This window comes from Scyliorhinus canicula, chromosome 1, assembly GCF_902713615.1.
Source record: "Scyliorhinus canicula chromosome 1, sScyCan1.1, whole genome shotgun sequence".
In the NCBI taxonomy this organism is placed as follows: domain Eukaryota; kingdom Metazoa; phylum Chordata; class Chondrichthyes; order Carcharhiniformes; family Scyliorhinidae; genus Scyliorhinus; species Scyliorhinus canicula.
In genome coordinates, this window is record NC_052146.1 from 92,435,915 (window position 1) to 92,452,928 (window position 17,014).

The window sequence follows — 17,014 nt, forward strand, 5'->3', positions numbered from 1 at the left end:
GATGCTCCGGTGCAGAGGGTCCTGGGTGCCCTTGTGCATGAGTCACAGAAAACTAGCATGCAGGTACAGCAGGTAACAAAGAAAGCAAATGGGATGTTGAAATGTATAGCAAAAGGAATTGAGAACAAAGGTAAGGAAGTATTGTTGTAACTATACAAGACATTGGCGAGACCACACCTGGAGTATTGTGCACAGTTTTGGTCCCTTTGTTTCAGGAAAGATGTCGAGGCATTAGAGGCAGCTCAGAGGAGGTTGACTAGATAGATTCCAGAGATGAAGGATTTGTCATATGAAGAGAATGAACAGTTTAGACATATACTCTCTAGAGTTTAGAAGAATGAGGGGAGATCAAATTGAGGTATACAAGATGCTAAAAGGTATGGCTAAAGTAGACGTGGAGCAGATGCTGCCTCTTGTGGGGCATTCCAAAACAAGAGGTCATAATCTTAGAATAAGAGGTAGCAAATTTAAAACAGATGCGAGGAGAAACTACTTTTCCCAAAGGTTGTGAAACAGTGGAATTTGCTACCCCAGAGTGTGGTGTATCCAGGGACAGTGAGTAAATTTAATGAGGAGTTCGACAGATTTTGAATTGATTAATGGGTTGGAGGGTTATAGAGAACTGGCAGGACAGTGGAGTTGAGGCCAGGATGGGTCAGCCACGATCTCATTGAGGGTATTATGCTCGGGAGGCTAAATTGCCTACTCCCGCTCCTAGATCATGTGTTTGCGGGAGGAGATGCTCTGGCTGATTTTGAAATCCAGCTCTTGGTCTATACCATTGTAGGTAAAAGATAAGGAACATATCAGCTATGATAGAATGGCGGAGCAGACTCGATAGGCTGAATGGCCTAATTCTACTTCTGTATCTTATGAACTTATGACTAAAAGCTTTGTCAAAGAGGTGGGTTTGAAGGAAGAACTAGAGGCCCAGAGGCAGAGAGGTTTAATATAATAAGCATCTTCTTTTTTCACAAGTATGAAGTTACTGTGAAAAGCCCCTATTCGCCACATTCTGGCGCCCGTTAGGGTAAGCCGGTATTGAACCTGCGCTGCTGGCCTTGTTCTGTACTACAAACCAGCTGTCTAGCACACTGAGCTTTCAGAGTTTGGGGCGCAGGCAATAGACAGCAGGGCCACCAGAAGAGAAACCTGGAGCAGATAGAAACTCTTAGGGTGCACTATCAAACAGTGAGTTGGATTAAACTCTCTTACCTAAAAAAGGCTTCTTCTGTCTTCTGGCCCAACCAATGGCGAGAATCTTTCCCTCTGTACCTCGAAAGCCAAAGCCACCAGGAACCAAAACTCCACTATAAGAAACCATGAACACTGAATGGCAACAACACCACAGCAACTATGATGCAAACAAATACAAAAATTCAATTATTAGCTCTACTTGTTATACTGGGTTCTTTCAAACCCCCTGTCCCACTGAGGGGTCTTTAAGGTAATGCTTGGTTTTAAATACATATAATAGGGAGAGACAAAAAGGAGAATTCTCCCACTGTTTCCCTTCCCCCGTTTTGTGATCTTGCGTTGTTCTACATCAGCTGACATCTAGTTTTGACCCATTGAGTTTTCACGGCACAATATTTCTCTGGGTTAACTTATTTAAATCTTTACTGAAAGTTCATTCTTGAAACTTAAGTTACTCCAAATTTCTATTGAAGGGGCAAAGGGTTGCAACATGTCCCTGTCTGAAAAGGTGTTGCACTCTTCATCACTGCATCGACTTGGGTGTCCCAAGGAAACAATAAAAGATGAACTGGTGGAGCTGCACAAGCTACCCAGATTGAAACAGCTCATTTGTATTTATTCAACTGATCAGAGGGGTGCACGAAGAGCATTTTACTGGGATATATTTGTGCTGTACTAATGGATAATCCATTTCAGAAATAAATATATGTAGTGCTTACTTGGAACTACATAGGTTCTGCCAGGCCTCATGGTACTTGACTGGTTCTTCCTGCTGTCTACAAGGCTCCAAATCTGCAGAGTCAATATACTGTGAAGAAAGATGATATTCTTTCAGTCACTTTAGAATCGTACACACAAGGCTAATACCAACTGACTGCAACGTTCAAAAATCCATGGTACAACATTGCAACTTTAAGAAATAATAATAATAATCTTTGTTGTCACAAGTTGTCTTACATTAACACTGCAATGAATTTACTGTGAAAAGCCCCTAGTCACCACATTCTGGCGCCTGTTCGCGGACACAGAGGGAGAATTCAGAACGTCCAATTCACCAAACAGCACATCTTTCGTGACTTGTGGGAGGAAACTGGAGCACCCGGAGGAAACCCACGTAGACACAGGGAGAACGTGCAGACTGTGCAGACAGTGACGCAAGCCGGGAATCGAACCTGGGACCCTGGCGCCGTGAAGCCACAGTCCTAACCACTATGCTACCGGGCCACCCAAAACAACGTTTGTATATGTTAAATAAAACCTCTTTTAATTTATTATACTGTATTCGCTGCTCAAAATATGGTCTCCTCTACATTGGGGAGGCCAAATGCAGACTAGGTGACCACTTTTCAGAACAGCTTTGATCAGTCCACAACTATAACCCGGAGCTTCCAGTTGCTTGCATTTTAATTCTCCCCTTGGGCCCACTCTGACCTCTCTGCCCTTGGCGTCTTGTATTGTTCCAATGAAACTTGACATAATTTCAAGGAACAGCAGTGATTGGACACTTTACAGCCTTCTGAACTCAACATGGGTTTAACAATTTTAAACCGTATCCTCCGACTCCAGTTTATTTCCTTTCTGCTTGTTCCCCCTCCCACTTCTCATTTATTTTTTTTCATCCCTTGTTTTCCGTTTACGAATGGCAGCTGTTCAACATTCAACCATTCACACCTCCCCTCAACAGATCTTTTGTTTGTTTACTTGACCCATTACCACTGCCTTTCGTCTTGCACCATGAAACCTTCTGTCGTTTAATCTCTCCAGTCCGTCACCCAATCGCAGAGCTTGCTTTTCATTCTTCTTCCTACTTTCCCTTGTTTAAAACTTGTTACATTTTTAACCTTTTTCAGGTTGTGGGGCTGGATTTTATGGAGTGCTGCTGTTCCCACTCCCAGCTAAAGGGGTGGGGTAAGTCCGCCCACAATACTGACGACGGCCATGCAGCAATTTAACACTGGGAGAAGTTTTGATTGTTTAAAGGAGAGTCTTCCACCCATTCTTGGAGGAAGTCGCACCTTTAGAGAGTTGCTGGCCAATGGGATGGGCGGCAGATCAAAGTCTCAGTCACGGGAACCAGGAGTGGTGCCCATTGCAGAGACTACAGATAGACCCACAACATCAAGGAGCCCGGTTAAGAGGTCTCCATGAAGAAGGGAGGAGGTGGGCAGGTTCAAGAGGCCAAGGGAGTGGGTTAAAGTGGGGTTGACATGGTGCAGGTACCTTCAAAGGAGATCTGGAAAGATAATTTCCCACCCACTTCGCTCAAAACCAGCCTACACAGCCAAATCTCCTGGGCAAACTGATGCCTCTCCTGCACAGGTCAGGAGTGGGTGTGCAGTCAGTGCGAAGATCACCCACTGGATTTTATGGGCCCATATGCCTTCAAACCGCTGGCAGAGAGTGTAAATTCGAGCCCATTAATACTGTTTCACTCTCGTTTGCTGCAAACTTTCAGTATTTTTGGTTGTCATTTTGGATTTCCAGCAACCACTGTATAGTAAGTACTCGCTTAATGTAGACTCACTTAATATTAACACTGTTAAAGTGAAGCATATTGTCAACGTATCCATTTGATGTTGCCAGTTTCATATTAATATAATTTGCCAGATTTCCTTTTGTGTAGCCTGACTGTGCATAAGTGATTATGCTCTTGCCCTCAATCTCTTTTCTTCTCCTCCACCCCCCCACATTTCACTTCCGACCCTCAACCTTGGCCTGCGCTCCCGGTGTCTGTTCCTTCCTTGGTTGCTGGCTTCCCTGGTTGCTGGCTTCCCTGGTCGCTCACTGAAGTTCTGGTCTCCACCTAATGGTAAAAGTTGATCAGTGCAGGTAGCTGGGGAACTTTAGATAATGCCTGCAGTGACCAACCTCTACATCTAGATGGAGTCCGATAAATCTAAACGTACTGCACCTGCACGGTGAGTCTATGTATTTTTGTACTGTATTGCATTTTACATGAGTGAGGTATTTTATTTTGCAAGTTCTAAAAGCCAGGAATGCACAGTGCTGTGCATGTATGGGGCAGAATTCAACTTGTGCATTGTATCTTCTGAGCAGATGTCCGGAATAACCTAAGTCCAGCTTTAAAATTGCTACCTATGGGAACCCACGATTCACTTAAAGTCGTGATTTTCCAGAAGATAAACAGAACTTTAAGTGAGGACTTGGTATATTTTGCTTTAACTATATGTTATTCTCTTAATCAGAGGGCATCATAGAACAAATAATCAAAAGGCATATCTCTTCAATACAGCTAGGTTATTGAACTCCCCCCCCCCCTCTCTCCGTCTGTCCCCCCCCCCCCCCCCCCCCCCGTCTCTCTCCGTCTGTCCCCCTCCCTCTCTCTTGGTTTGTCCCCTCCTCTCTCTCGTCCCCGTGTTTCCCCCTCTCTCTCTCCCCGTCTGTTCCCCCCCTCCTCTCTACCGTCTGTTTCCCCCCTCTCTCTCTCTCCGTCTACCCCCCCCACTCTCTCGGTCTGTCCCCCCCCCCCCCTCTCGGTCTGTCCCCCCTCCCCCTCTCTCGGTCTGTCCCCCCCCTCTCTCTCGGTCTGTCCCCCTCTCTCTCTCTCGGTCTGTCCCAATCTCTCTCTCTCGGTCTGTCCCTCTCTCTCTGTCTGTCTGTCCCCCCCCTCTCTCTGTCTCTTCCCCCCCCCCCTCTCCCTCGGTCTGTTCCCCCCACTCTCTGTCGGTCCCCCCCTCTCTCTCTCTGTCTCTCTCCCCGTCTGTTTCCCCCCACCCCCGTCTGTTGCCCCCCTCCTCTCTTCCGTCTGTTCCCCCCCTCTCTTCCGTTTGTTCCCCCCCCTCTCTTCCGTCTGTTCCCCCCCCACCCCTCTCTCTCGGCCTGTTCCCCCCCCTTCTCTCTCGGTCTGTCCCCCCCTCTCTCTCGGCCTGCCCCCCCCCCCCTCTCTCTCTCTCTCTCTCTCTCTCTCTCTCTGTTTGTCCCCTCCTCTCTCTCTCTCTCTCCCCCCCCCCCCGTCTGTTTCCCCTCTCTCTCTCACCCTGTCTGTTCCCCCCCTCCTCTCTTCCGTCTGTCCCCCCCCTCTTCCGTCTGTCCCCCCCCCCCCCCCCCCCCATCTCTCTCCGTCTATTCCCCACCCTCTCTCGGTCTGTCCCCCTCCTCTCTTCCGTCTGCCCCCCCCCCCCCCCCCACCTCTCTCTCGGTCTGTTCCCTCCCCCTCGGTCTGTCACCCCCTCTCTCTCTTGGTCTGTGACCCCCCCTCTCTCTCTCGGTCTGTGTCCCCCTCTCTCTCTCTCTCGGTCTGTCCCCCCCTCTCTCTCTCCCCCCGTCTGTCCCCCTCTCTCTCCCCCCGTCTGTCCCCCCTCTCTCTCCCCCCGTTTGTCCCCCCCCCCCCCCCCTCTCTCGGTCTGTCCCCCTCTCTCGGTCTGTCCCCACCCCCCTCTCTCGGTCTGTCGCCCCCCCCCCTCTCTCGGTCTGTCCCCCTCTCTCGGTCTGTCGCCCCGTCCCCCTCTCTCGGTCTGTCCCCCTCTCTCGGTCTGTCGCCCCGTCCCCCTCTCTCGGTCTGTCCCCCCGTCCCCCTCTCCCCCTCTCTCGGTCTGTCGCCCCTCTCCCCCTCTCTCGGTCTGTCGCCCCGTCCCCCTCTCTCGGTCTGTCGCCCCGTCCCCCCCTCTCTCGGTCTGTCGCCCCGTCCCCCCCCTCTCTCGGTCTGTCGCCCCGTCCCCCTCTCTCTCGGTCTGTCGCCCCGTCCCCCTCTCTCTCGGTCTGTCGCCCCGTCCCCCTCTCTCTCGGTCTGTCGCCCCGTCCCCCTCTCTCTCGGTCTGTCGCCCCGTCCCCCTCTCTCTCGGTCTGTCGCCCCGTCCCCCCCTCTCTCGGTCTGTCGCCCCGTCCCCCCCTCTCTCGGTCTGTCGCCCCGTCCCCCCCTCTCTCGGTCTGTCGCCCCGTCCCCCCCTCTCTCGGTCTGTCGCCCCGTCCCCCCCCTCTCTCGGTCTGTCGCCCCGTCCCCCCCTCTTCTCGGTCTGTCGCCCCGTCCCCCCCTCTCTCGGTCTGTCGCCCCGTCCCCCCCTCTCTCGGTCTGTCGCCCCGTCCCCCCCTCTCTCGGTCTGTCGCCCCCGTCCCCCCCTCTCTCGGTCTGTCGCCCCGTCCCCCCCTCTCTCGGTCTGTCGCCCCGTCCCCCCCCTCTCTCGGTCTGTCGCCCCGTCCCCCCCTCTCTCGGTCTGTCGCCCCGTCCCCCCCCTCTCTCGGTCTGTCGCCCCGTCCCCCTCTCTCTCGGTCTGTCGCCCCGTCCCCCTCTCTCTCGGTCTGTCCCCCTCTCTCTCGGTCTGTCGCCCCGTCCCCCTCTCTCTCGGTCTGTCCCCCTCTCTCTCGGTCTGTCGCCCCGTCCCCCTCTCTCTCGGTCTGTCGCCCCGTCCCCCTCTCTCTCGGTCTGTCGCCCCGTCCCCCTCTCTCTCGGTCTGTCCCCCTCTCTCTCGGTCTGTCCCCCCTCTCTCTCGGTCTGTCCCCCTCTCTCTCGGTCTGTCCCCTCTCTCCTCGGTTCTGTCCCCCTCCTCCTCGTCTGTCCCCCTCTCTCTCGGTCTGTCCCCCCTCTCTCTCTCTGTCCCCCCTCTCTCTCGGTCTGTCCCCCCTCTCTCTCGGTCTGTCCCCCTCTCTCTCGGTCTGTCCCCCTCTCTCTCGGTCTGTCCCCCTCTCTCTCGGTCTGTCCCCCTCTCTCTCGTCTGTCCCCCTCGCTCTCGGGTCTGTCCCCCTCTCTCCTCTCGTCTGTCCCCTCTCTCTCGGTCTGTCCCCCTCTCGGTCTGTCCCCCTCTCGGTCTGTCCCCCTCTCGGTCTGTCCCCCTCTCGGTCTGTCCCCCTCTCCTCTCTGTCTCCCTCTCTCTCGGTCGGTCCCCCTCTCTCCTCGGTCCTGTCCCCCTCTCTCTCCGGTCTGTCCCCCTCTCTCTCTCGGTCTGTCCCCCTCTCTCTCTGTCTGTCCCCCCTCTCGCTCGGTCTGTCCCCCTCTCTCTCGGTCTGTCCCCCTCTCTCTCTCTGTCCCCCTCTCTCTCGGTCTGTCCCCCTCTCGCTCTGTCCCCCTCTCGCTCTGTCCCCCTCTCGGTCTGTCCCCCTCTCGGTCTGTCCCCCTCTCTCTCGGTCTGTCCCCCTCTCTCTCGGTCTGTCCCCCTCTCTCTCGGTCTGTCCCCCTCTCTCTCGGTCTGTCCCCCTCTCTCTCGGTCTGTCCCCCTCTCTCTCGGTCTGTCCCCCTCTCTCTGGTCTGTCCCCCTCTCTCGGTCTGTCCCCCCTCTCTCTCGGTCTGTCCCCCCTCTCTCTCGGTCTGTCCCCCCTCTCTCTCGGTCTGTCCCCCCTCTCTCTCGGTCTGTCCCCCCTCTCTCTCGCTCGGTCTGTCCCCCCCTCTCTCTCGGTCTGTCCCCTTCTCTCTCTCGGTCTGTCCCCTTCTCTCTCTCTCTCTGTCCGTCTCCCTCTCTTTCTGTCTGTCCCCCCCCCTCTCTCGGTCTGTCCCCCTCATCTCTCTCTCGGTCTGTTGCCCCCCCCCCCCCCCCCCCCCCCCTCTCTGTCGGTCCCCCCCCCCTCTCTCTCTCTCTCTCTCTCTGTCTGTCCCCCTCTCTCTCTGTCTGTCCCCCCTCTCTCTCGGTCTGTCCCCCTCTCTCTGTCCCCCTCTCTCTCTCGGTCTGTCCCCCTCTCTCTCTCGGTCTGTCCCCCTCTCTCTCGGTCTGTCCCTCTCTCTCTCTCTGTCTGTCCCTCTCTCTCTCTCTGTCTGTCCCCCTCTCTCTCGGTCTGTCCCCCTCTCTCTCTCTCTGTCTGTCCCTCTCTCTCTCTCTGTCTGTCCCCCCTCTCTCTGTCTGTCCCCCTCTCTCTCTCGGTCTGTCCCCCTCTCTCTCTCGGTCTGTCCCCCTCTCTCTCTCGGTCTGTCCCCCTCTCTCTCTCGGTCTGTCCCCCTCTCTCTCGGTCTGTCCCTCTCTCTCTCTCTGTCTGTCCCTCTCTCTCTCTGTCTGTCCCCCTCTCTCTCGGTCTGTCCCCCTCTCCTCTCTCTCTGTCTGTCCCTCTCTCTCTCTCTCTGTCTGTCCCTCTCTCTCTCTCTCTCTCTCTGTCTGTCCCCCTCTCTCTCTGTCTGTCCCCCTCTCTCTCTCTGTCTGTCCCCCTCTCTCTCTCTGTCTGTCCCTCTTGCTCTCTCTCTCTCTGTCTGTCCCCCCCTCTCTCTCTCTGTCTGTCCCCCTCTCTCTCTCTCTCTCTCTGTCTGTCCCCTCTCTCTCTCTGTCTGTCCCCCTCTCTCTCTCTCTGTCTGTCTGTCCCCCTCTCTCTCTCGGTCTGTCCCCCTCTCTCTCTCTCTCTCTCTCTGTCTGTCCCCCCCTCTCTCTCTGTCTGTCCCCCCCTCTCTCTCTCTCTCTCTGTGTCTGTCGGTCCCCCTCTCTTTCTGTCTGTCTGCCCCCCCCCCTCTCTCTGTCTGTCTCACCCCCCCCCCCCCCCCCCCCCCCCCCCCCCCCCCCCCCTTCTCTCTCTCTGTTCCCCCCCACTCTCTGTCGGTCCCTCTGTCTGTTCCCCCCTCTCTGTCTGTCCCTCTCTCTCTCTCTCTGTCTGTTCCCCTCTCTCTCTCTCGGGCAGTCCTCCTCTTTCTCTCTCTCTCTCTCTGTCTGTCTGTCTGTTCCCCCCACTCTCTGTCGGTCCCTCTCGCTCCCTCTGTCTGTTCCCCGCCTCTCTGTCTGTCCCTCGCTCTCTCTTTCTCTGTCTGTTCCCCCCCCTCTCTCGGGCAGTCCTCCTCTCTCTCTCTCTCTCTGTCTGTTCCCCCCACTCTCTGTCGGTCCCTCTCGCTCCCTCTGTCTGTCCCTCTCTCTCTCTCTGTCTGTTCCCCCCCACTCTCTGTAGGTCCCCCTCTCTCTCTATCTGTCTGTTCCCCCCCCCCCCCCCCCCCCCCCCCCCCCCCCTTCCCGTACCAGCCTCCCCGGACAGGCGCCGGAATGTGGCGACTAGGGGCTTTTCACAGTAACTTTATTGAAGCCTACTCGTGACAATAAGCGATTTTCATTTCATTTCATTTCTCTCGATCTGTTCCCTCACCTCTCTCTCTGTCTGTTCTCCCCTCCTCTCTGTCGGTCCCCCTCTCTCTCTGTCTGCCCCCCTCCCCCCCCCCCCCCCTCTCTGTTGGTCCCCCTCTCTCTCTGTCTGCCCCCCCCCCCTCTCTGTTTGTCCCCCCCCCTCTCTCCCTGAAAACCAGGAACACGACTATGCTATTTTATGACTATCACCATGGAATTTTTTATCCCCAGCTGAGGGGACTGACAGGGTCTCAGAATAATGCTTTCTCTGAAAGATGGCCTTTTCAACTGTGCTGCACTTCCTCGAGAATTGAACTGGGGTGTTAGGCTCAATCTGGAAAATTGGGAGTCCAAATTTCTAAGTCAGGATGGTGAGTGACCTGGAGAGGAACCAACAGGTGGTGGTCTGTCCCCCCTCTCTCTCTCTGTCTGTCCCCCTCGCTCTTTACCATATTCTAATTTTAGACACCTCTACATCCACCTTTTCTACTGCAACATATTAAATGTCTCCGTTCATGAAATTGTGAGAAAGTTCATGCCAAACAAGATAAAATTTTCATCTGAAAAAAAAAATAATGTTTTCTAAGAACTTACCTTAAAGCTTGTATTAAGAGCTATCGGCCATCCAGTAACATAACCTTTGACAAAATATGATTTTGTTTCAAAACGTCTGAAAGGCATCCTTTTTTTAAAAATCCATTCAGCTCAATTTGCTACCGTTATGAAGAAATACAATGACGAGACGTAGAAGAGTTACTTGACTCACCTTGACTTCCAGTTTCTGGTTAATAGCCAGAGCAGAGTGTTCCAAAGCCTTGATGACAGAGGCATACGAGTCAGAGAGTTTGGTATATTTACCAACCAGCGCAATAGAGCAATTTTGTAATGTGCGATCATACCTGTTTTCAGTTTTTGAAATTTGGAAGGGAGAAAATAGAAAAATGGTCACAGAAATGGAACAGCTGAATAAAATATACAAGCATAACATTTTTATACCAATAAATTAATATGGTGCTGGGTATTCCGAGAGTGGAAGTCAGTTTATCTGGCTAAAAAGAAAGGATTTACATTTTGCAACCTCAGGACTTCCCCAAAGGGGTTCACAGCCAATTAAATCTTTTAAAGTGAAGCAACTGTTGTGATATTGGGAAATGTAGTAGTTAATTAGCACGTCAAGAAAACCAGGAACACGACTATGCTATTTTATGACTATCACCATGGAATTTTTTATCCCCAGCTGAGGGGACTGACAGGGTCTCAGATTAATGCTTTCTCTGAAAGATGGCCTTTTCAACTGTGCTGCACTTCCTCAAGAATTGAACTGGGGTGTTAGGCTCAATCTGGAAAATTGGGAGTCCAAATTTCTAAGTCAGGATGGTGAGTGACCTGGAGAGGAACCAACAGGTGGTGGTGGTGTTCTCATATGTCATAAGAACTTGAAGCAGGAGTAGACCATCTGGTCCCTCGAGCCTGCTCCGCCAATCAATAAGATCATGGTTGATCTTTTTGTGGACTCACCTCCACTTACCCGCCCGCTCACCACAACCGTTAATTTGTTTACTGTTCACAAATCTATATCTTTGCCTTAAAAACATTCAATGAGGTAGCCTCAACTGCTTCACTGGACAGGGAAGGGAATTCCACAGATTTACAACCCTTTGGGTGAAGTTGTTCGTCCTCAACTCAGTCCTAAATCTGCTCCCTCTTATTTTGAGGCTATGCCCCCTAGTTCTAGTTTCACCCGCCAGTGGAAACAACCTCCCTGCTTCTATCTCAACTATTCCCTTTGTAATGTTATGTTTCTACAAGATTCTCCCTCATTCTTCTAAATTCCAATGAGTCTGGTCCCAGTCTACTCGGTCTCTCCTCATAAGCCAATCCTCTCAGCTCTGGAATCAACCTAGTCAATCTCCTGCGCATTCGCTCCAGTGCCAGTACATCCTTTCTCAAGTAAGGAGACCAAAACTGTACACAGTACTCCAAGTGTGAACTCATGAGCACCCGAGACAGCTGCAACATAACCTCCCTGGTTTTTAAAGAAGGACAAAATTCCATTTGCCTTCTTCATTGCTGCTACATCTGCAAACCAACCAATTCACGCACAAGGACACCCAGGTCTCTATGCACAACAGCATGCTGCAATTTTTCCCATTGTATTCTTACCAAAATGGATGACCACACATTTATCAACATTGTACTCCATATACCAGGCCCTTGCCCACTCACTTAAACTATCTATATCCCTCTGCAGACATTCAGTGTCCTCTGCATACTTTACCACTAATCTTAGTGTCATGTGAACTTTGACACATTACACTTTGTCCCCAACTCCAAATCATCTATGTAAATTGTAAACAACTGAGGTCCTAAAACTGATCCGAGGCACACCACTAGCCACTGATCACCAACCAGAAAAACATCCATTTATCCCCACTCTTTGCTTTCAGTTAGTTAACAAATCCTCTATCCGTGCTAATACATTATCCTCAATGCCGTGCACCGTTATCTTATGCCTTTTGTGCGGCACCTTGTTGAATGTCGTCTGGAAATACAGATACACCACAACCTGTTGTCCACCGCGCTCGTAATGTCTGCTGCCTCTGTCCTTCTTCATGGTAGTCATCGTGGGTTTGGAAGGTGCTAAATAAGGAGCGTTGGTGAGTTCCTGCAGTGCACTGCTGCCACTGTGCATCAATGGTGGAGGGAATTAATGTTTGTGGATGGGTTGCCAATCAAGCAAGCTACGTTCTCCTGAATGCAAGCTTCTTGAGTGTTGTTGTAGCTACACTCATCTAGGCAAGTGGAGAGTATTCCATTACACTCTGGGCTTGTGCCTTGTAGATAGTGGAGAGGCCTTGGGAGTCAGGAGGTGAGTTACATGCTGCATGATTCCTAGCCTCTGACCTGCTCCTGTAGCCACAATATTTATATGGCTAGTCCAGTTCAGTTTATTGTCAATGGTAACACTCAGCAGGTTTATAGTGGGGGTTCCAACGATAGTAATGCCATTGAATGTCAAGGGACGATGGTTAAATCCTCTTGTTGGAGATGCCTCCCTTGTTGCCTCCCTCGTGTGTGAAACGTAGAAAAACATAGGCCATTTGAGCCGGCTCCGCATTCATAATGATCATGGCTGATCATTCAACTCAATAGCCTGTTCTCGCCTTCCCCTTCACCCTCAAACCCCCCCCCCCCCCCCCCCAGCTATACATAACTCTTCAAAAAAAACATTGTTTTAGCCTCAACTATTTGCTTTGGCAGCAAATTCCACAGGCTCGCCATTCTCTGGGTAACAGAATTTCTCATCTCAGTCCGAAATGGTCTAACCCGTGTCCTCAGACTGTGACCCCTGCCTCTGGACATCCCCAGACCCCCTCCCATCGGGAAAATGCTTCCTGCATCTACCCTGATTAATCCTGTTAGTATTTTGTAGGTTTCTATGAGATCCCCCCCTCACTCTTCTGAACTCCAGCAAAACTAATCCTAACTGATTCAATCTCTCCTCAAACATCAGTCCCGCCATCCCAGGAGTCAGTCGGGTAAACCTTCTCTGTACTCCCTCTATAGCAAGAACATCCTTCCTCAGATGAGGAGACCTAAACTGCACAGGTGTGGTCTTACCAAAGAACTATATAATAATTATAAAACATCCCTGCTCCTGTGCTCGAATTCTCTCATTATGAAGGCCAACAAACCATTTGCTTTCTTTACCACCTGCTGCACCTGCATGCTTACCTTCAATGAGAGGTGTACAAGGATTTCAAGGTCTTGTTGCACATTCTCCTCTCCCAATTTATACCCATTTAGATAATAATCTGCCTTCCGTTTTTGCTACTGAAGTGGATAACACACTGATCCCCATCATAGTGCACTTGCTATGTTTTTTCCCAGTCACTCAGCTTGTCCAAATCACGTTAAAGCATCTCTGCAAACTCCTCACAGCTCAGTCTCCTACCTAGCTCTGTGTCATCTGTAAATGTGGAGATATCACATTTAGTTCCCTCATCTAAATCATTAACATATATTGTGAATATCTTGGGGTCCTAGCACCGATCCCTGCGGCATCCCAGTAGTCACTGCCTGCAATTCGGAAAAAGACCAGTTTATTCCGACTCTTCGTTTCCTGTCTGCCAACCAGTTTTCTATCCATCTCAATACACTATCCCACACACCATTAATTTTACACACCAATCTCTTAAGTGTGGATTTGGCCAAACCGTTCCGAAAGAACTATTGACTGGCTCCCCCTAATCATCTCTACTAGTCAATTCCTCAAAGAATTCCAGTAAATTAGTCAAGCATTATTTCCCTTTCATAAATCCATGCTGACTCTGTCCAGTCCTGCCACTGTTTTCCAACATTCTGCTATTAAAATTGACTCTAGCATTTTCCCCACTACTGACGTCAGGTTGCCTATAATTCCGTGTTTTATCTCTACCTCCCTGGGCAGCAAGGAAGCATAGTGGTTAGCACTATGGCCTCAGAGCGTCATGGTCCAAGGTTCGATTCCCGGCTTGGGTCACTGTCTGCACATTCTCCCCCTGTCTGCTTGGGTTTCTTCCGGGTGCTCCGGTTTCCTTCCACAAGTCCTTAAAGATGTGCTGTCAGGTAACTCGGACATTCTGAATTCTCCCCCTGTACCCGAACAGCGCCAGAATGTGGTGACTAGGGGATTTTCACAGTAACCTCATTGCAGTATTAATGTAAGCCCACTTGTGACAATAAAGATTATTATTTTAAATAGTGGGGTTACATTAGCTACTCTCCAATATTTAGGAATGTTCCAGAGCCTACAGAATCTTGGAAGATGACCACCAACTGGAGTCACTTAATTAAATTCTCGGGATGCAGATTGTCAGGCCCTGGGGACTTCAATCCCATCATCTTCCCCAATACCATTTCCCTATTAATAGTGATTTCCTTCAGTTCCTCCCTCTCCTTAAACCCTGTGTTCCCCAACATTTCAGGTATGTTATTGATGTCCTCTTCTGTGAAGACAGAACCAAACTATGTATTTAGTTGGGTCACCCATTTCTTTGTTCTCCATTTTAAATTCCCTTGTTTCTGACTGCAAAGGACCTACATTTGTTTTAGCCAATTATTTTCTCTTCATGTACTTAAAGAAACTTTTAGTTAGTTTGTATGAGGGCAAGCTTACCCTCGTACTCTTTTTTTTCTTTCTTAATCAATCCTTTTGTCCTCCTTTGCTGAATTCTAAACTGTTTCAAATCTTTTCTGGCCAATGTATATGTCTCTTCCTTGGATCTAATACAATCTCTAATTTCCCTTGTAATTTAAAAAAAGAATTGTTCCTGGAATGTAGCCGTCGCAGGCTGTGCAAGTATTTATTACCCATCCCTAATTGCCCTTGAAGGGGCAATTAATAGTCAATCACATTACTGTGGGTCAGACCAGGTAAGGACGGCAAATTTCCTTCCCTAAGGACATTAGCGAGCCTGATGGGTTTTGATAACAACTGACAATGGCTTCATGGTCATCATTAGACTTTTTAAATTTTGGATTTTTATTGAATTCAAATTTCACCATCTGCAGTGGTGATATTTGAACCTGGGTCCTCAAAGCATACTCTGGGTCTCTGGTTTACTAGTCCACTGACAATACCACTACGTCACTGCCTCCCCAAAGCCATGGTTTGGCCACCTTTCCCATTTCATTTTTGAGCCAGACATGAAGAAACAATTGTTGCAGTTCATCTACGCGCTGTTTTTTTAAAACAAATTTAAAGTACCCAGTTCTTTTATTTTCCAATTAAGAGGCAATTTAGAATGGCCAATCCACCTACCCTGCACATCTTTGGGGTTGTGAGAGCTATGCAGACATGGGGAGAATGTGCATTCTCCATACGGACAGTGACCTAGGGTGGGATCGAACCCGGTCCTCGGCGCCGTGAGCCAGCAGTGCTAACCACTGCACCGCCCGCTCATGTGCTCTTTGAATGTTTGCCATTGCCCGTTCACCATCATCCCTTTAAGTAACACTTCCCAATCCATCATAGTCAACTCGCGCTTCATACTATCGTAGTTTCCTTTATTGAGTTTCAGGTCCCTAATCTCAGAATCGACTACTTCACTCTCCATCTTGATGAAGAATTTTGTCATATTATGGCCGCTCATCTCCAAGGGGTCTTGCACAACCAGACTGCCAATAATTCCTTTCACATTACACTTATTCACCTGATATATCCTGCTTTTTTTATTCTGACTGTGGCATTGATAGCAATCCTGAGTTCACTGCACTGGAGGCCCTACTTTTCAGCCTACTTCCCAACTTCCCTATATTCTGTATATGTTACATGCCATTTGTCAACAAGCCTTGCTACTGTCCAGATCTTGTTGCATTTGGATATTCATAAAGGGATCGATTGCTTCAGTATCTGAGGAGACGCGAATAGTGAGGATTCGTATCCCCACTTCTGACCTTATGATGACAGGAAGGTCATCGATAAAACAGCTGAAGATAGTTAGACCTAGGACCTACCCCGAGGAACTCCTGCAGTGATGCCCTGGAGCTGAGATGATTGACCTCGAACAATAACTTTCCTTTGGGTCAGCTATGTCATCAAACAGTGGAGAGTTTTCCCCCGATTCCTATTGACTCTAGTTTTGCTGGGACTCCTTGATGCCACACTTGGTCAAATGTGGCCTTGATGTCAAGGGCAGTCACTCTCACCTCACCTCTGGAGTTCAGCTCTTTTGTCCATGTTTGAACCAAGGCTGTAATGAGATCAGGAGCTGAGTAGCCTTGGCGGAACCGAAATCAAGCATCAGTAAGCAGGTTATTGCTGAATAAGTGCCACACAAAAAGCAGGACAAATCCAACCGAGTCAATTACCACCCCATCTCTTGATCATCAGTAAAGTGATGGAAATGCCACTTGATAGCACTGTTGACGACTGCTTACATCGCTTTACTAAATTGTTTTTGCTTGAAGACCGCTCATGATATAAATGATTAAAAGGCAAATTAATCAGCCTCAGTCATATCAAATTCGTGTGGACATACCAAAGGTGAAAGTTGACGCAATGAAGCCCTGGATCCCTACACTTAGCACACAAAATGAGGAATGACAAATCCATTTATTGTGAGGAAATAAGCCTGTTACTGCCTCAAATGAAAGTATCCTTTTACAGTAAATGGTTACAGACTGAGAGAGTGTTACCATACCTATCTGCCATATCTTTCCATTTGTTTAGTAGTCTTCTCGGCTTAACTTCAAATTCCAGGTTGAGTCTGTCCTTAAAATACCCCACAACACCTTCAGCTTCAAGTAACAAAGGGACTCGATAGAGGGAACAGACATCATACACACAAATGACCTAAAATCAAACAGAGCTATTGAAGGTAATTAAAGAGAAATGCTGGTGTAAGTAAATACCATGTAAATACAACACTAGAATGTAGAATACCAAACCACAGGAAGAGTTGGAAATTCAATGTTAGAAATGCCTCAGACAGGAGAAGCAGCCTCTAACAGAGAATCCTACAGTGCAGAAGGAGGCCATTCAGTCTATCCAGTCTGCACTGATCCTCCGAAGGAACACCCCATTCAGGCTCCCGCCTGAACCCTGCGTAACCCCACCTAACCTTTTGGACACTAAGGGGCAATTTAGCATGGCACATCCACCTAATCTGCACATCTTTGGATACTTTCACTTCATTAGGCAAACATTTCAAGCATCATTTACAAAACCTTATGGAAGGAGAATTTGTTTTTAAAATCTAGATTTATCTTCAAATTGATTATATTGAGAAAATTAAAGAACATTTCAGGAACAATGTCTCGTGAGATTTTTCTAGGGGCAGCTCTGCCCTTTATTAGAT

The 17,014-nt window shown here is 49.7% G+C and overlaps 1 protein-coding gene across 3 annotated transcripts in view; it reads right to left on the reverse strand.

The window, feature by feature from the left end:
* Nucleotides 1-17,014, reverse strand: part of LOC119965135 (CTP synthase 1) — a 59,793-nt gene that overhangs the window by 21,920 nt on the left and 20,859 nt on the right. For all 3 annotated transcript variants that reach the window (XM_038795492.1, XM_038795475.1, XM_038795484.1), the window contains 4 exons: nucleotides 16,358-16,509; nucleotides 9,940-10,072; nucleotides 1,917-2,005; nucleotides 1,216-1,310 (listed from right to left, as the gene is read on the reverse strand). In XM_038795492.1, the coding sequence (XP_038651420.1) occupies nucleotides 1,216-1,310; nucleotides 1,917-2,005; nucleotides 9,940-10,072; nucleotides 16,358-16,509 (469 nt within the window). The remainder of the gene's footprint in view (nucleotides 1-1,215; nucleotides 1,311-1,916; nucleotides 2,006-9,939; nucleotides 10,073-16,357; nucleotides 16,510-17,014) is intronic.